This window comes from Temnothorax americanus, unplaced genomic scaffold, assembly GCF_048541705.1.
Source record: "Temnothorax americanus isolate GAGA-0224 unplaced genomic scaffold, ASM4854170v1 Scaffold10, whole genome shotgun sequence".
In the NCBI taxonomy this organism is placed as follows: domain Eukaryota; kingdom Metazoa; phylum Arthropoda; class Insecta; order Hymenoptera; family Formicidae; genus Temnothorax; species Temnothorax americanus.
The window spans coordinates 4,148,116-4,167,692 of NW_027509231.1; the positions used below are offsets into that span (position 1 = coordinate 4,148,116).

General features: G+C 42.4%; 3 protein-coding genes and 1 long non-coding RNA gene across 4 annotated transcripts in view; 1 reads left to right on the forward strand and 3 right to left on the reverse strand.

Moving 5' to 3' along the window:
- LOC143900482 (uncharacterized) lies at window positions 1–3,822 on the reverse strand. Its single transcript, XM_077411896.1, has 2 exons — window positions 2,560–3,822; window positions 1–923 (listed from the first exon to the last, which is right to left on the reverse strand). Exons 1-2 carry the CDS (start codon window positions 3,335–3,337, stop codon window positions 106–108), a joined length of 1,596 nt encoding a protein of 531 aa, XP_077268022.1. The 5' UTR covers window positions 3,338–3,822; the 3' UTR covers window positions 1–105.
- Window positions 3,142–19,577, forward strand: part of LOC143900538 (uncharacterized) — a 22,356-nt gene continuing 5,920 nt past the window's right edge. The window contains exon 1 of the long non-coding RNA XR_013257814.1: window positions 3,142–3,276. This is a non-coding gene — a long non-coding RNA (uncharacterized LOC143900538). The remainder of the gene's footprint in view (window positions 3,277–19,577) is intronic.
- LOC143900507 (uncharacterized) lies at window positions 8,275–10,304 on the reverse strand. Its single transcript, XM_077411942.1, has 5 exons — window positions 10,156–10,304; window positions 9,713–9,848; window positions 9,319–9,462; window positions 9,064–9,215; window positions 8,275–8,565 (listed from the first exon to the last, which is right to left on the reverse strand). The coding sequence occupies exons 1-5, from the start codon at window positions 10,242–10,244 to the stop codon at window positions 8,349–8,351; spliced, it is 738 nt and encodes a 245-aa protein (XP_077268068.1). The 5' UTR covers window positions 10,245–10,304; the 3' UTR covers window positions 8,275–8,348.
- The window catches only part of LOC143900493 (uncharacterized), an 18,456-nt gene continuing 9,883 nt past the window's right edge, over window positions 11,005–19,577 (reverse strand). Inside the window, exons 2-6 of the mRNA XM_077411922.1 lie at window positions 13,549–13,761; window positions 13,238–13,376; window positions 11,739–11,918; window positions 11,443–11,594; window positions 11,005–11,306 (exon numbers count right to left, since the gene is read on the reverse strand). Of these exons, the coding sequence (XP_077268048.1) occupies window positions 11,081–11,306; window positions 11,443–11,594; window positions 11,739–11,918; window positions 13,238–13,376; window positions 13,549–13,649 (798 nt within the window). The 5' untranslated portion in view covers window positions 13,650–13,761 and the 3' untranslated portion in view covers window positions 11,005–11,080. The remainder of the gene's footprint in view (window positions 11,307–11,442; window positions 11,595–11,738; window positions 11,919–13,237; window positions 13,377–13,548; window positions 13,762–19,577) is intronic.

The window sequence follows — 19,577 nt, forward strand, 5'->3', positions numbered from 1 at the left end:
TTGCGCGAACGTTACTGAAAAAATACCATTGTTTATTCTCTATTAAAATTATAATATTTATAATTCTTACGTCTATTAGCAAATTAAACTGCGAACGGACTCTCGTCAGCCGAAGAAGGCGTCATCGCCGGAGCCCTCGGGCGTGCAGTTCTGCAGCAACGACGCCGGATTCGACATGTCGCTGACGTCGCCGCCGACGACGCCGTTGCCGCCGTTACCGGCGCGGGGGGGTTTCACATCTTGGCCCTGCGAGGAAACGTCGTAGACCCCGCGGCTCGCGTTCTGTTGCTGCTGCTGCTGCTGCTGATTCTGCGAGTTGATCTCGTTGTAGACCAACTCCTGAATCTTGAGACGTACGAACATCTGCCGGTCGAGCGGCAGGCTCCTCAGGGGATTTCGCACGCTCATGAGGAAGTGATAGGTATCGTCTTCGTCCTCGGCGCCGATCGCCAGTCTCTTCTGCAGCGACTCGTACCGCTTTCGATCCACCTCCACGCCGTAATCGTTTTCGAGGGCGTCCATCAGCGCCCGCTTCCGACCGATTATCATCTTGTTCATCTTCGGCGGCGGCATCACCTGATGCAGGCCGTCATCGTTGGACAGCAACGACTGACAGGAGTCACCGTCCAGGTCGTCGAACTGCGTCTCCTCGTGGCCCTCGAGAATATCGATTTGCGGCTCGATCTGCGTGCCGTCCGGCGACGAGCGCATACCGACCGTCGCGCCCACGCAGTTCTGCGACAGAGCGCAGCCGATCACCCTCGAGTTCATTTGGTCCCGCAGGAAGAACAAGCTCTTGAACCAGACCCACTTGGAGTCGTGCTCGGTGCCGCCGATACCGTCGCACTTACCCCGATAGGTCTTTTTCAGCTCGTTCCGAAAGTTGTCGCGCAGGTGTTTCCATTTGGACTTGGCGACATCCGCTGGAACAGAGCGATGGGCCACGTCTTTACGTGCGAAACTTGGAACGATCGTCGACCTACTCCGAAACCTCGAAAGCTTTATGCCCGATCTACAATAGCTGTAGTAAGCTGTAGTAAGCCTCAAGCCGTAAGAAATTGACCACGTACAGGCGAATGTGAAAAGAATAATCGACCGTGCGTGGTCAATTTCTTACATCTTGAGGCTTACTTATACAGCTTACTACAGCTATTGGCCCAGTTTACACCGTGCGACCTGATCGCGACCTGACCTATGCCTTGACCTAAAATAGGCTGCTAAACAAAACGTTTACACCACGTAGACCTATGATACTTTTGGTCGAATATATAGATAAAAATCCAGTATCCAGTATATATCTATTGGTACACTCTCCGCACTTTAGCCGGTCTTTAGGTCACCTGCGTTTACACGCGTTACGTCGCGTGGCTTAATTTAGGTCAGGGCACGCGAAAAAGAGACCTGACCCAAGCGAGGTCGCAACCGTTTATATCGTCGCGACCTATCGTGTTTAGGTTGAATAGGTATAGATCGCGGCCTAAACGCACGGTGTAAACCAGGCCATGTAGATCGGGCATTACCCTCGAAATAATTCCGTCAAAATTTAGCAGCTAGGTACTCGTTAAACTTTTCTCCAATTTAGCGACGAGAAGTGAATACATGAAAGAATTGAAATTGCCAAGTTTCTATTCGTAACCAATTAGAATGATAGATATATTTGTTGACGAGGGATCAACCGAGTTCGACTTATTTTTTATTATTATTTTAATCATTTCAGCATTTCCGTTTTCATTTATAAATCGATCTCGCGACATGCATGCATAAGGGAAGCGCCTCTCTCTCTCCCAGACTATTATCCTACGATCGGCATTACTTTCGCTCGTCGTGACAGGCGTGTTAGCGTTCCGCGCGCACGTGCTACCGCGAGCAATCGTGTCGTATAAACTCGTTAACACGCTCGCGAAGGAAAAAAAAAAGAAGGAAACCCGCGCCGCGCCAATCCGTCGCGCGTATCCCGCGGCATCGGCGTGCAACCTGGCGGAGATCCGCGCGAACTAGCAGCCTATCTCTCCTCTCTCTCCTTTCGCAAGCTATCGACCTTCCGGACGAGCGGAGCGGTGAGCGATTCCAGCGAGCGGTCCGCGCCGCGCCCGGCTCCGCGATCGCGAGACCCGCTCGACTCTTCATCTTTACCGACGCCTCTCTCGCTTTCTCTCCCTTTCCTCCACGATTTCGTCCGCCTTCGTCTCGATTCGTATTTCGCATTACGCATTATACGCATACCGAGATATCTCGAACGACCTCAGGGTCGCGGAGCTCGCGACCATACATTGACTACATTGTACGGAGTACAGATCTGGCGACCAATCGACTCGTACCGCTCGTACCTAGCGTATCCCACCCACCCGTCGAGCGACCAACCAATCTCGCCAGCAACCACCCACACGTGCACGTGCGTGGCAACATGTACATACGCAAACGCAAACGTATCGCATAACGCAGGTCGCAGGGATATCCGTGAATTCGCGGGTAGGAGGTAGGAGGAGAGCATTTAGCATCGTCCGTCGATCGCGGGGCCGGGGACCGGGGACGGGAACCCGGGTGTCCCTATATACTCACTCGACACCTCGCATGCCCTCGCGATCTCCCGCCACATCTTCAGTATGACGTCGCGGTTGTGGTAGTTGACGTTCTTCTGGTCCCAGATCGCGGGCCTCGCGTGCACCTCGTTGATCAGCCGCTGTAGGTCCATCGTCAACGCGCTCCTACGCCCGCCGGCGTTGCATCGCCTCGGCGAGCGCTTGCCGGCGCGTCGGTTGAGATGCGTCACGCCGGCGGTGCCGACGGAGGAGGCGGCCGCCGCGCGCGTGCCGCTTCCTCCGACGCGTAGCTGCTGCTGCTGACCCTCCCCGCCGCCGCCGCCGGCGGCCGCGGTCTGCTGCTCGCCGAGGAGGCGGCTCCTCAGTTTATCGACCCGCGCCGCCGCTGGGTCTGTCTCCCCGGTGACTGCGTTCGCGACGGCGTCGGCGTCAGCGTCGGCGTCAGCGTCAGGCTCGAGGATGACGACGGCGTCGTCGGCGGCGGTGGCGGTCGCGACGGGATCCTCGGCTACGACGGCGTTACCAGTCGACGTGCCAGCGACGCCGGGCACGTCGTCGTTGCTCGTAGCGAGTCGCTGACGCCTCCTCTTCTTCCTCTTGCGTCTCGCGACGCGGCAGGTGGCGGCGGCGGCCGAGGAGGTGGCGGAGGTGGTGGTAGTAGCGACGGCGGCAGCGGTGGCAGTGACGGCAGCGGCAGCGGCGATGCTCGCGGCGGAGCCGAGCCGAGCGGACGAGCGTAAGCGGGACGAATCCAGGGCTATGATATCTTCGTCGGCTCGTGCGCGCGTGTCGTCCATGCACGCGCGCGGGCCAGTCGGGAAGGACGCGGCGTACACACGCGACTAAACGAGACCTCGGGCCAAAAAACGAAGATAACGACGACGGAGCAACGTTTTTCACGACGACGACGGCGACGGCGACGGCGACGGCTGACTAGACGTTTTAGGGCTGCTGACTGCTGACTGCTGACGCTGATGAGACACGCGCGCGCGCGCGCGCACGCACGAGGACGACAACAACTCTCTCGCGCTGGCCCTCCTGCTCCCTACGACCGGGCAGAGGAGAGTACGAGCGAGGAGGAACGGAGCGAGTAGTAAGCGGACATAGAGCGCGCACGCACGCAACGCACACACACGCTCCGCGGCGGTGTGGTGCTACTCGCGCGCGCGTCGCGACGACGCGACGACCACCGCGGAGAGCCTTCGGCTCCGCTCGACCCCGGCGCTCGGTCCCGCTCGGCACCGCTCGGCGCGGCTCGACCCGACTCGATTCGACTCAGCGCGCGGCGTCTCCGCACTCTCCGCGCGGCTCCGCGCGCGCGACGCGGAACGCGGACGACGCGTTGCCTCGCGCGCGCGCGACAGACAGAGAGGGCCCCGCGCGTCGGTAAAGGGGGCGGGTGGAGAGAAGCGGGCTGACGCCGAGCGAGTAAACCAGTAAACCACCACCGGCTCGGAGGAGCGAGAGCAGGGGCGGAGGTACGCGCGCACCCGCGAGTCCCGAATCCCGAAGCGGATAACGAATCCGCCAATATTGCAGGGAGTATGCGGAGGAGAACGCTAATTGGAGTATTCGCGGAATTGTATACGCAACGCGAGGAAAGCGGCCGAGTCGACCTACTTGCGCGGACACAAGCGTTGTATGGAAATAAAATGTACATCGTGTTGCCGGTCGGGAGAGTCGTCGCGACCGACGATTCGTCAACCCCCTAACGGCAAAGCCATCTTCTCTAACCGCTTCTTAATCTTACGTATCCCGCAACTCAAATGAAAAAAAATTAAATTACTCTCGTCTCTATTGAGAATAAGAGCTCTTTATTTCCCAGAGGAGAATATAGTTCTTTTCCCTGTCGTTTTTTTCTCCGGACCTTTTTTTTCGCTCGTTGTGTATTTGGAGCGTAACTTAGAATCCGTTATTAAATTAAGATAAGCTCCGCAACTTTGGAGCGTGTTATTGATTATTTTTTAAAACCCACAAATTTAAATAGCGTTTCAATACTCGATCAAGCAATATTTTTTTTTTTTCGACGAACGAGAAGCCAGAGGAGCTTCTCGCCTCGGACGAGCGAGGCGTTTGTACGCCGAAAACGAATGCGCCTTGGCGTTTAACGCGTGTCCGCTACTGAATGGGCGTGCAGCTGCAGTCGCGTCACCCGCTGCGAAGCGGCGCATCCGCTCTGCTCGTCAGCTTTATCGCGGCTCCGCCGCTCCGCGCGTAGCCGCGCCGCGCCGCGCCGCGCCGCGTCGCGTCGAAACGAACGCGCTCACCGTCCGCTCGTTAAGCTTGTCTCCGCTCGGCTCTGCTCGACTCGGCTCGGCACCACTCGGTCGGCCTCGGCCTCGAACACGGGCCGTGGTGCGGCGAGCCGCGCGATGTCCAGCATCAAAGCCCGCGATTCGGCTGGAATCTCTCTCGGCCGTGATTTCAGGACCGAGAAGAAAAATCGATACGGACGCGAAGTCGCAGCGTCCCGAAGTCGCAGCGAACTGAAGTCGAAACTTGTATAATTATAAATTCTTAATAACGTTTATTATAGGCGGTATAGATAAGATTGAAGATAGGCCGGTATTTTTTAATTTGCTAATTAAATTATCGTTAGAATGTTGTAGATTAACATCTCGACCGTTGTTAACGCGACCACTTAGGTATATCGGATACTCCGATCAAACTGTCACGTCCCATTGGATCAAGCGAAGGTATCATATGCGACGCTATATTATATACGTGTGCTCCGCAGCATTGCATCTGTGCAAATACGGACTAATTTTGTTTATTAATAGGCACGTACTCGCGCGACCGACTTCGCGAAGTCGAGACGACGACGGCGCTCCTTTAGCAACAACCTTGCCCCCATACGATCCCGCTTCGTGATTCGCATTTCTATTAATAGTCGCGTTCATCAGCCGTGATGGTATTCAAGGATCTGCCGAAGTAAAGGACTCTGCGAAATCGCGCGAATAATCGTAATACGAGAAACTTGTAACATTCGAGGGACTGTGTTACTGAAAATTTGCTGAAGAATGTGGGTATTGTAAAGGTTGTAAAACCAATATATGCAAATTCGTGGAATCAAGGATAACTACAATCTAGAAAAAAAAACGTATAATACATAATGCAGCGCGCAGATTGATTTAAAAAAAACATTTTCGCGAGAGAGATATCCCCGATATTCGCCGCAATCCGGCGTACGAAATCAATTTTATTCACGTCCGCCATACGAGCGAATTCGGAGGAAATTATGTTCCGAACGCGAGAGAGAGAGAGAGTTCGAAGAAAATTAATTTCCTCCGAAATCAGCGTTTTCACCGAGAGCGTCGCGTACAATTTGACCGCGCGCTTATCTTCGCTCCGTATAATCCCAACGGTCTCGCCCGAGCCTTCATCTCCGTTTCGCCACATTTCCCGCGTTTCTCCGCATATGCAATATGCACCCGTCGCGCGTCGTCGCGCCCACTGCTAATCAGCGCCCAAGTTGTAGTAATATGTCGTCGGCGTGTCTCATATCAGTTCCTGCCCGGTCGGCAAATACAAAGAGACAAAGGTGGAAAAGAGAAAATCCCCGTTAGTTACATCTGCCGTTGTTCCCCCGCCGCGAAACACATTTCGGATTAATAATACCGCGTCAGACTGATGTGGGTATACAGAAGTTGAAACGGAGAGAGTATGCACTAGAGATTTTAGAGATTAAGTTACCCCTCGTCTTCTGAAAACTAGTATCTAAAAAGAGACGGTAAATAAATTGCATCGTAAAGAGATATCTGAGCGCGACAATGCGGTTCATAATCCTTCGGCATGCAGGTATCACGATCAATAATAGGCAGGGATGTTGGATACTAGGTGCGCATAGACGGACAATATAGCGCGGCTCTCTCTCGGTTCTCTCTATATTGAGTATCTGATCCAGTATGTGCGGCACAAGCCGGATATATGGTATGCCTCGGCATCATCGTGGATAATGCAAGCACGCGATTCCGTCATGAGTCGCGCGATTCGTCCTCCCGACAGTTGAAATATTGCGGACTGTCTCGAGTCTCGAGCAAAGTAGAAAAATAAAACTTGCGAGAGTGGGGATTCTTAACGTACTCATGTCGTGCAAGTTCGTACAATCTATAGACATTAGCGGATTTATATAATAACAATTAGATAAAAATATTGTATAATTTTGTACAAAAAAAAAATCACGTGCAACCGTAGTTGAATTCGAATAAAAAGATTTCGTGCGAAGCAGAAATGCTTTAATTCTCCTGCGTTCGCTATGAATGTTGTGTAAATTTGCATTTGCAAATGTTGTTTTTGTAACACACGTGTACATTGATTATGCGGGTTACGAATGTTAATTAATTTATACAAGCAAATAGGGGGTCTTTGCATCTAGATACACCTGGTAACAGGCAACCAGCGCCGCATGTGCGTATTAACGCGTAATGTTCACTAGGGGAAAGGCAATGCCGTTAAGCTTTATAGCTCTTGTGATATTAAATTAATTATCTTTATTAATTAATGACAAAAGTAAGATGATAACGCCAAGTATAATCTAATAAGTAATACATTCTATTTAACTATTCGCCGCTCTTTACTATACTAACAAATTGGTTTCTATTAGAACTCTGGTTATCTTAAGCAAAGTCCGATAAAGCTCGAGATTAGAAGGGATAAATCAATAAAGGTATTCGGGTGGGCATAAATGGTGGGGATGGACAGAATGAGGTGCACATAATATTAGTATTACAATCGGCCGGCACTATCGATCGGCGGTTCGTGCTCGCGATATCCGCAATGTTGTATGTATAAGCAAGATTACCGCGTGCGCCTCTCGCGATATCCCCGGAGACCACCCCCCCCCCCCGTGGACTTTCATGGAGCTATCTCTATGCAGATTGCGCTATCGCCGTTCGCGACCGAAACAACGAACGGCGCCAAGACGCGACGTGCCCGGGAAACCTGGCTAAGTTTAATAAGATTAAGCGGCAGGAGTGCGCGCAAAGTTATGGCTTAACAATGTTGTAAGTAATGCATATTGATCGTCGCTTTAGACAGTTTGACTACTCGCCGTTTGCTCATCGAAACTACCGGTAGTTTGCCGTCGCTTATGTATGAACACGGTACACCTCACGAAATGGTTTTTTAGCACTCTGTGAATTTTACGCGGTGCTCTATCTTAATTATTGATAATTATATTATTATCGAGTAGAAATATCTCTTGGATAGATATAGCTTATCTATAACTATCGTTTATCAATGATTATTATACTTTGCATCGTAATATCTCTGCTCGCAGAACGCACGTAGCGGAAAAATAAAAACACTCTTATTACATAAATCGATCCCAAGATATCGATCAAGCCTACTTAGAACTTGATCCGTTCACTGGCTATTGAGATCTTAAAATCTCGGGTGCTCGCAACTCGTGCGTTCGCGTAAAAGAGTCACGGTGCGGTCTCGCTTCGAAGGTACTTTAGCGCGAGACACTACCGTGTCTCTTGATATTTTGCAATATTATCGTCAAAGTGTTGTAGCATTGTTAAATGATAAAAATAATTAATGTCTTTCTTTTATAAAAAAGAATTTATGTATGTACTTGTGAGGATACGTCGCGTCACATCGACAAGTCAGTTGATTAAACAAAAAATACATCTTCAAATCCAATTTTATGAAGCAACTGAATTAATTACTTTGTACAATGAAATGCGAATCGCGATCGGTGATAATATCCATTTGTAAAAAATTTCAAAGATTTAATCATAATTGACTTATATTTTTGGAATGCAAAATAACAAATATTCTATAGAACAATAAGGATTAATAAAGTTACATTTCCGTAATATGGAACAATTCGTCTATTATTTCCTTGCGATTTGCCCGTGGAATCTTTGTGTTCCACTCGTTAACTGTCGCACCAAAGATCGTCATGGAATACTCCTCAATGACCGGTAATATGTAACTTCGGAACACCACTGTGATTATTTTAGACAAGATGTTCACAAGAGGATCGAAAAGATGGCCCTCGAATTTTATGTCGTATTTCCTGCGAAAGATGAAAGTAAAAAAGAAAGTAAAGAGACTGTCAAACGAATAAAATTCGCGAAAGCCTATGATACTTTTGTTAAATCGTAAGATAAACTTGCGAATCAAGTCAAAAGTTTAGATCGATATTTCCTAACAACCAGTAAAACAAATAGTATTTACAAGTGCTGATAACAAAATTAGAAAATCAGTGAAGTATATCTTGAAAAAACTACGATAAAAGTTCGATTAGAATTGTTTACAAGATGATCATTGTCGTTTCTCGATTACGATTGACATGCACTTATCACTTTTATCAGTTATTTCAGTCAGACTGTGATTATTATCTATATTGTTTCGCTACTGCTCACCTGTCCAATACGCCGTTACAAAAACAACTTGATACCAAAAATTGATAAATATTTGATGCCGCGCTGATTTACGTGATCGCGCAAAATCCCTATACGCGTCTTTTATGCACGACCAAGCGAATAATAATAATACAAAAAGCAATATTTACCCGACATTAGAAAATTTGATAGAGTGGAGAATCAACTGGTACTCATTCAGATCGATCATCATCACGACGTTGACATCAAGTTTGAAAAAACGACCATATACATCGCCCTGTCTCTTATATATTAAATACTTCAGATAATATTCGTAGTTAAACTGAAAATTACATAAATGTAAGTTAAGATATATTCGTTCTGTAAAAATTGCAGTGTTTTAATACATTTAATATTAATTTTATAGTATCACGTCTTGCGCTTACGTCCATAACGTCAAATCCCAAGTTCATATCCAACGTCAAATGTTTGGGCTTGTATATCACATCTACGTGGCTGGTGCGTTTTATGAGCGATAAGTTTTGCACCCACCCTTTCTTGAGGTCGACGCTTCCCTTGAGTTTCCCAGGCTAAAAGTATTATTTCGAGATATGATCGGAATGAGACGTATTAATAGGCCTTATCTGTCATTTTGGTATCTTATAAAGATAAATTTTGATCTATCATAGTCTCTCTCTCTCTCTCTCTCTCTCTCTCTCTCTCTCTCTCTCTCTCTCTCTCTTTCTCTCTTTCTCTCTCTCTCATCATCATCAGTTTACTTTCTCTATAAAATTTTACAAATCCGGGGGATAAAGGTTTTATTGTTAGTTTTATTCTTACCAAATTTGGGAAAATATGTTCGGAAAGATCGATGATTCGTAAAGGATCCATTCCATTTTTCAGGATGAACTCACGTATGGCAGGCAATAAAGTATCAACTGTCTTATCAAGATTCGCCCTTATTTCATCACTAAAACTGCATAGTACAAAAATGTACGTTTCTTGGACGCTTCATTCATAATTCATTTAAACGAAACCGTAATACGTAATTTCCTTAGTGCACATATAACATATATAAAAGCTTTACATTTTATTTTTTGAGAAATCGAAGAAGTGTATTATACCATTTTTTACAGTTATCTTAAAGTTATTTGCAAGCTGCAACATTAAAGACACACGAGAAAGATAATTTTTCCCCCTTGTAAAACGCAATGCAAAGATTTGGTTACAAAACGATCAAATAACAAATAAAATTATGAAAAATTATGAGAATACGAACTTACATATGATTCTGTTCGTCTATAAGAGGCGTACCGTGCACCATACACGCTACAATCACGAGGAGGAAAGTTAATTGTATTTGTCCGGCCATGATTGCGCTAACAATTCAACTACAAGAGATGTGACGATTTCTTCTGTATTTATTGCCCGTCCCCATCTTCTATACATTTATTGACCGCACGTCGTCACTTGATTGACGTCTTATCGATTTGATAATATTCTAAGCGAGTGGATATCGCGTTTAAAAATCTAAAAGCTTCTTTTTATCTGATATATGTGATATATATACATATATCATATATATCATGTATATATGAAACAGCATTGCCGAAATGCTTGCAGCATAAAAAATTGCAGTATATGCAATAAAAAAGAAATTCAAATTAGAATCAAAAGCCATACGATCCAAGCTTAGATCTTTGACAGCCTTATATTAATTTCTGTGTATATATATATATATATATATATATATATATATATATATATAATATATATATATAATATATATAATATATATATATATATATATATATATATATATATATATTGTATCGTATATTGCGATAAATATTACCACATGCCTCGGTAGTCGAATTGGTACGACGCCCTTTACAGAATGAAGGAGGTTCCAGGATCGAATCCTGGCTGAGGCAATATTTTTCGCAATAAATTCTTTACAGTTTTTAGATAATTAAATCGAGTCGATTTAATTCCGGGGAAGGAAGGGTTTTAATTCCAACAATAACTGTGTTTCAAGTCCGACAAATAATCGGCGCGCAGTTAAATAAGTTGAAAAGAAATTCTTTTTATGTCGATGGAATAGGTTGCACTGGTGAATAAATGCACAAACATTTAAAAAAATGTAATGCATTTATAAAAACGTAGGATATAAAATTATACATATATCGTATTTGGAAGTCAACACATTCAATTTTTGTTCAGCACTGATTCCATATTCGTAATTTTCGGGAGTAACCAGCTTGCTTTTGACGATTGGTTTATTTCATCGAAGTACGTTTGAATTGCATTCGTCGCTTCTTTCTGAACGAAGTTTACAATCGTGTTCTTAAAGAACGGAGTTATGAGATTGACGATAAACGTGTCTACCCAATCCACTAGTCCGTTCTTATTTTCGATTATCACTTTAATCTTACTGTAATAATATAACGCATAGTTGAGTTAATTGAGTAATCAAGCTTATAAAAGATTTCTTCATATAGATAACATAAATATATTACGAGAAAGATATGGATTCTACATAATAATTTGTGTAGATTAATAGACATTACCCTGGAACTTGTAACTCGAACTTGTCGAGAGATAAAGTTTGATTCATTGAGTTGAATCTGACGACAGTTTTAGCGCGTACATTTGCCGACGAAGCTAGAATGCGACCCTTCAAGTTGAAAAAGACCAGGTTTACGGTAAAACTATACGTTCCCTGAATACAAAGAAAAATATAGTATTATCAATAAGTATATATCGTGTAGTATATACTTAGATATGCAATTGACCTGGTAGATTTTTTAATTATGTTATTTAAGGAAAGTAAAAGTCAAGGATATAGGAAGGCTATCCACGCTACCTGTAAAACTTTAAATTCGAAGCCAACATTCAGCTTTACGTCTTCAGCTTTGTAACTTAAGGTGGCGTTGCCATAACGCTTCAAATCGGACAAACGTTTCAGTGTACCCGAGTGCAAAATGAGATCGGCTTTGTATATCATTGGTTCGACTTGATTCGAAATGGTGGTGTCCGAAAGGTCCTGGCGTAAAATTAAAATAACAGTAGCTTTCATATTAAGTCTTATAATAAAATCGTGACGTATAATTTTGTTATCGTAAGTAATTGAGTTAAGCTCCGGTTTATCAGAAATTATATATCTATAAACAGTATCACGCGGCGAGATGTGGGTAATTAGACAAGACCTGTAAGATTTCGTTGCTTATCGGCTGCGCAGCTGCATTATCTGCACGCTCCAAAATAATAAGATCATTGTAATGCAAAATCGAAAACAATGTATACGCTTTATCGGCGATATTTATAAACAACTCTTCTGCAGTGGCGCAAATAATCTTACGTATACGTTTCAAATTAACTTGCTCTTAAATATGACATTACTTTCCAGCACGCGAATATCGCGAGTAGTTCTACTTAATAATAGATTAATTAATTATTACAATTTATTAATTTATCAAATATATAGATAGAACAATTTGTTGGAACAATAAATAAAATAAAATCTGCAAAATCTACAAAATACTTTATTTATTAATTCTCAATTCTCATGGAAAGCTTTCAAAATCTTTTTCTCTCTATTTGAGAAATTTGAGAATATACGAACTCATTCAATTTCATGGTGCTACCGCGGCACGGTGCAAGATAAATGGCTTAATTCACAACCGACAAGATCCGGGAAGGGTTTAAGCACTTGCGCTAGAACGGCGGCATTGAACTTGAGCCCAAGCTCGCCGTCTACCTCGATCTACCGGGTGAAACCTTGGTTTCACTCTCGTCCAAGTTTAAAGCTATTGCGCGCCAGCCTTCGAAGGCGCAAAAATGGGATCGGCGAAAACGAGGCGAGGGGTGACCTCGGCGTTTGACCGTGATCCACCGCGGCCCAAGGTCAACCCTCGAAAGTGTCATCCCGGGATTCACTCTCGCTCTCGTCCAAGGCCCAACTCTACGGTTTCGCTTTCTACGGCCCCGAGATTAAGCGTGCGCTCGCTTTCGCATCGCGGCCCGCTGACCTCGAATCCCAGCTCTGACCCCGAAACCCAGCTTTCTCCCGATTTTCGAGGCAACCTCTCTCGCGATTGTGAGCGAATCTGCACGCGTTTACTGTAATAACGGACTCTCTTACGTAAATGACTGGTTTTCTCGATGGTATTACGGGATTTACGCCGAACTCAGGCTTATAATGTATTACTAAACCTTTATTTCGCGAAGAAAGATTCATTGTAACGTGTATTACGACAAATATTTGCTATCTAGTCGAATGTAATTAATAATCAAAATAGGTATCTTTCGATTTAATTGTTTTTATCATTTTATAAATTGGATTTATATAAGAGCATTACGTACCATCCATAATTTTGTCTTCGTTTGTGGGAGATTAAGTGGGTCCAGGTCATTATTGACAATAAATTGCGAAATTTGAGGAATAAAATCGTCCACAACGTCATTTATATTAGTGTCTGAATTTTCATTGTCTATAATATTCCTATAATTAATGCAAATTTACGTTTATTTCGATTAAGTTGGGGATCTTACTTTTTAATAATATTAAAAAAGAGTTAAATTGAGAAATAAAACTGATGTTACATAGCGAAATAAAAGAGTTAATGAGCAAAGTATAATAAATAAGTATAATAACGACAAAATGTTACACTTACAGAATTTCTAGCTCCGCCGAAGCTAAAGAGATAAATACCAAAATAACGTAAACGAACTTCATGGCGATTGTAACGAGACTATGCCAAATCTCTATGACCATATCGCTTTTATAAATTCCTCAAACTCAAGTAAATCCGATTATCGGATTATCACCATCTCCCTATCTCGTAATCTCGACAATCATCAATCAAAATGCATTCCTTCGATCATACCTTTATTGCGCAGCCATCCAAACGAATGATGAAAGAAAGGATACAATAAACAATATTATCGGAAATATTTGAAGTACAAGTATACAAGGAAAATAAATCAAGTCAATATAAAACGCAGTTACGTATCGTCTAATCTGAACGGAATTATCTCACGGAAATATAAACTGTTGGTTGATTAAAGTTATAAAATGGTTTGAGAATCTATTTTTACAAGAAATAAAACTATATATAATTAAAGAGCTTTTATTTATATTAAATATTATATTAATAATTTATATTAAATAATTATTAAATTAAAAAATTTCTTATCTTATTTTAGATTAGAAGTTCAAACTTTATAGAATATATATATAGTAAAAAATTGCGTTTATATAGCAAGCAGTTTGATACGTGTAAATGTTGTTTATTTGTTCATCCGTTCATTATTTCTATTTAACGAGGTAAAGTCGATCTCTACCGAGAAATTTTCGACGTTTGTTATCGACGCAGACTCCATCTCGTTACGTGGCGCTCTCTGTACTGTAAATCTTAATCTGTACAAAATTACCTTTTTTAAAAAAAAGGTAAAGAAAGGCGCCAAGTACACGCATAGTAGTGTATATGTTGTTACCTCGAAAAAAAAAACAGTGGTAGTATTATACCTTAAAAAAATCTAAGTAACAAGTGGTAGACGAAATCTTTGTATCTTGAAAAATCTCGAAAAAACCTAAACAGTGGTATCTTCACCTCAAAAAAAAACAAAGTAGTAGTATTATACCTCGAAAAAACCTAAGTAACAAGTGGTGGACGTAAGCTTTGTATCTCCAAAAATCTCATCACAAAATTACGTTACCTTATCAAAAAATGAGTCGCGCTTCAAGTGATCTATTATTACAATTACAAAAAAGAAATGATATCTCTTTTTAAATTACAGCGCCAATTACAGAGAACATACACTGAGAAAAAAAATTTGTCAATCCCAAGAAATATTTAGTCCGATACGTTCAACTAAACATTTTAGTTAGTTAACTAAACATTAGTTGAATTAATTAATTCTTGATTAAAGAAACGAAATAAATTGTTGAAACAACTAATATTTAGTTAACTAACTAAAATGTTTAGTTGAACGTATCAAACTAAATATTTCTTGGGATTAACAATTTTTTTTCTCAGTATATTTTTCGAGATACAAAGATTACGTCTGCCACTTGTTACTTAGGTTTTTTCGAGGTATAATATTACTACTGCTTTTCTTCGATTAGAATAAAAAATTGAATCATGAAGAATTACACAGAGGTAACAGTACAAAATACAAATATTTTATTAAAATATTTAAACCCAACAAGGGAATACAAGGTATTTAAATACAAAGTTTATATATGTATTTTAAAAGATTTAATCGCATCGCAAAGAATTACAGAGGTAACAGTACAAAAAATAAAAATATTTTATTAAAATACATAAATTTTTCTTGTCAAAAAACTTGGCGCTGCTAGACCTTAAAATTAGGTCAGCTTGGTGTGTGTGTGTGCGAGCGAGTGGGTGTGGGCGATGTGTGTGTGGGCGATGTGTGTGTGTGTGTGTGTGTGTGTGTGTGTGTGTGTGTGTGTGTGTGTGTGTGTGTGTGTGTGTATGTGTGTGACGGTGAATAATGCGGCTTATTATTAAGTATAGGATAAGTTAGGATAAGTTTAGATTTTTAAAGCGATTAGAATTAAAAGTATAGAATAAGTATAGAATAAGTAATATTTACATTTGTAAAAGGTCTCTCTCTCTCTCTCTCTCTCTCTCTCTCTCTCTCTCTCTCTCTCTCTCTCTCTCTCTCTCTCTCTCTCTCTCTCTAGCAGCGCCAAGTTTTTTGACAAGAAAAATTTATGTATTTTAATAAAATATTTTTATTTTTTGTACTGTTACCTCTGTAATTCTTTGCGATGCGATTAAATCTTTTAAAATACATATATAAACTTTGTATTTAAATACCTTGTATTCCCTTGTTGGGTTTAAATATTTTAATAAAATATTTGTATTTTGTACTGTTACCTCTGTGTAATTCTTCATGATTCAATTTTTTATTCTAATCGAAGAAAAGCAGTAGTAATATTATACCTCGAAAAAACCTAAGTAACAAGTGGCAGACGTAATCTTTGTATCTCGAAAAATATACTGAGAAAAAAAATTGTTAATCCCAAGAAATATTTAGTTTGATACGTTCAACTAAACATTTTAGTTAGTTAACTAAATATTAGTTGTTTCAACAATTTATTTCGTTTCTTTAATCAAGAATTAATTAATTCAACTAATGTTTAGTTAACTAACTAAAATGTTTAGTTGAACGTATCGGACTAAATATTTCTTGGGATTGACAAATTTTTTTTCTCAGTGTATGTTCTCTGTAATTGGCGCTGTAATTTAAAAAGAGATATCATTTCTTTTTTGTAATTGTAATAATAGATCACTTGAAGCGCGACTCATTTTTTGATAAGGTAACGTAATTTTGTGATGAGATTTTTGGAGATACAAAGCTTACGTCCACCACTTGTTACTTAGGTTTTTTCGAGGTATAATACTACTACTTTGTTTTTTTTTGAGGTGAAGATACCACTGTTTAGGTTTTTTCGAGATTTTTCAAGATACAAAGATTTCGTCTACCACTTGTTACTTAGATTTTTTTAAGGTATAATACTACCACTGTTTTTTTTTTCGAGGTAACAACATATACACTACTATGCGTGTACTTGGCGCCTTTCTTTACCTTTTTTTTAAAAAAGGTAATTTTGTACAGATATCACGCCTTTTTGTAGTATTACGCATTGTATAAACAGTATGTACAAGGTGTTATTTCGAGGTATAATACTACCACTTTGTTTTTTTCGAGGTAACAACATAATACATATGTACTACTATGCGTGTACTTGGCGCATTTTTTTACCTTTTTTTTGAAAAAGGTAATTTTGTACGGATATCACGCCTTTTTGTAGTGTTACGCATCTTAATCTTAACAAAAAAAATTACACCTTATAAAGAAATGTGTCTGAAGTTGTAAATATATATATATACACATTGCCGGACATTGCTTTTATGTATAATATGCATGTATATTACGTTGCTTGTATAAATTATTTCTTACCAACTTTTTCCAAAAATTATTTTTACGTCAGACATAATTTTAATTCATCCAATTTTTATTATGTCTAAACATAATTTTTGTCCAATTTTTATTATGTCTAGACATAATTTTAATTCAGCGATTTTTATTATGTTATGACATAATTTTAATTCTGCCGCTAAGGAAATTTTAAGTCGATTTTTATGAATCAAGCTTGAATTCAATGTTTAGGTGTCCCAGGTTGCCGATGACGAGGTCCACATAGCGCGCTCTATAGTTTTCGGTGTCCAGGTGTATTAATACCTTGAATTTGATGGCCACGTGTTCCAAGTTGCCGATGACGAGGTCCACATAGTGCGCTTCGTAGTTTTCGGTGTCTACATGTATTAATACCTCGAATTCGATATCTACGTGTCCTACATTGGGTGCGTTCAGCCGATACTTTGCTAGCCTAGCAATCGTGAGCAGTCGCTCGTTTTCGCTCGTTTCCTCTTTTTTGACTTACTGGATTAAAAAGAGAAGAAACGAGCACAAACGAGCAACTGCTCACGATTGCTAGGCTAGCGGAGTATCGGCTGAACGCACCCATTCAGATTTAAAGTTATTAATACACCTAGACACCAAAAACTATGAAGCGCATTATGTGGACCTCGTCATCAGCAACCTGGGACACCTAGACATCAATTTCAAGGTATTAATACACGTAGACACCAAAAACTACGGAGCGCACTATGTGGACCTCGTCATCGGCAACCTGGGACACCTAGACATCGAATTCAACGTACAATTACACCTGGACACCGAAAACTATGAAGCGCACTATCTGGATCTCGTCATCGGCAACCTGGGACACGTGAACATCAAATTCGAGGTATTATTACACCTAGACACCGAAAAATACGGAGCGCGATATCTGGACCTCGTCATCGGCAACCTGGGACACGTGGACACCGAAAACTACGGAGCGCACTATGTGGACCTTGTCATCGGCAACCTGGGATACCTAGACATCGAATTCAACGTACGATTACACCTGGACACCAAAAACTATGAAGCGCATTATGTGGACCTCGTCATCAGCAACCTGGGACACCTAGACATCAATTTCAAGGTATTAATACACGTAGACACCAAAAACTACGGAGCGCACTATGTGGACCTCGTCATCGGCAACCTGGGACACCTAGACATCGAATTCAACGTACAATTACACCTGGACACCGAAATCTATGAAGCGCATTATCTGGATCCCGTCATCGGCAACCTGAGACACGTGGACATCGAATTCAAGATATTAATACACGTAGACACCAAAAACTATGGAGCGCACTGTGTGGACCTCGTCATCGGCAACCTGGGACACGTAGACATCGCATTCAACGTATTATTACACCTGGACACCGAAAACTACGAAGCGCACTGTGTGGACCTCGTCATCGGCAACCTGGGACACGTGGACATCGAATTCAAGGTATTAATACACGTAGACACCGAAAACTATGGAGCGCACTATGTGGACCTCGTCATCGGCAACCTGGGACACCTAGACATCGAATTCAACGTACGATTACACCTGGACACCGAAAACTACGAAGCGCACTGTGTGGACCTCGTCATCGGCAACCTGAGACACGTGGACATCGAATTCAAGATATTAATACACGTAGACACCAAAAACTACGGAGCGCACTGTGTGGACCTCGTCATCGGCAACCTAGGACACGTAGACATCGCATTCAACGTATTATTACACCTGGACACCGAAAACTACGAAGCGCACTGTGTGGACCTCGTCATCGGCAACCTGGGACACGTGGACATCGAATTCAAGGTATTAATACACGTAGACACCGAAAACTATGGAGCGCACTATGTGGACCTCGTCATCGGCAACCTGGGACACGTAGACATCGCATTCAACATATTATTACACCTGGACACCGAAAACTACGAAGCGCACTGTGTGGACCTCGTCATCGGCAACCTGGGACACCTAGACATCGAATTCAACGTACGATTACACCTGGACACCGAAAACTACGAAGCGCACTGTGTGGACCTCGTCATCGGCAACCTGAGACACGTGGACATCGAATTCAAGATATTAATACACGTAGACACCAAAAACTACGGAGCGCACTGTGTGGACCTCGTCATCGGCAACCTAGGACACGTAGACATCGCATTCAACGTATTATTACACCTGGACACCGAAAACTACGAAGCGCACTGTGTGGACCTCGTCATCGGCAACCTGGGACACGTGGACATCGAATTCAAGGTATTAATACACGTAGACACCGAAAACTATGGAGCGCACTATGTGGACCTCGTCATCGGCAACCTGGGACACGTAGACATCGCATTCAACATATTATTACACCTGGACACCGAAAACTACGAAGCGCACTGTGTGGACCTCGTCATCGGCAACCTGGGACACGTGGACATCGAATTCAACGTATTATTACACCTGGACACCGAAAACTATGAAGCGCACTGTGTGGACCTCGTCATCGGCAACCTGGGACACGTGGACATCGAATTCAAGGTATTAATACACGTAGACACCGAAAACTACGGAGCACACTATGTGGACCTCGTCATCGGCAACCTGGGACACCTAGACATCGAATTCAACGTACGATTACACCTGGACACCGAAAACTACGAAGCGCACTGTGTGGACCTCGTCATCGGCAACCTGAGACACGTGGACATCGAATTCAAG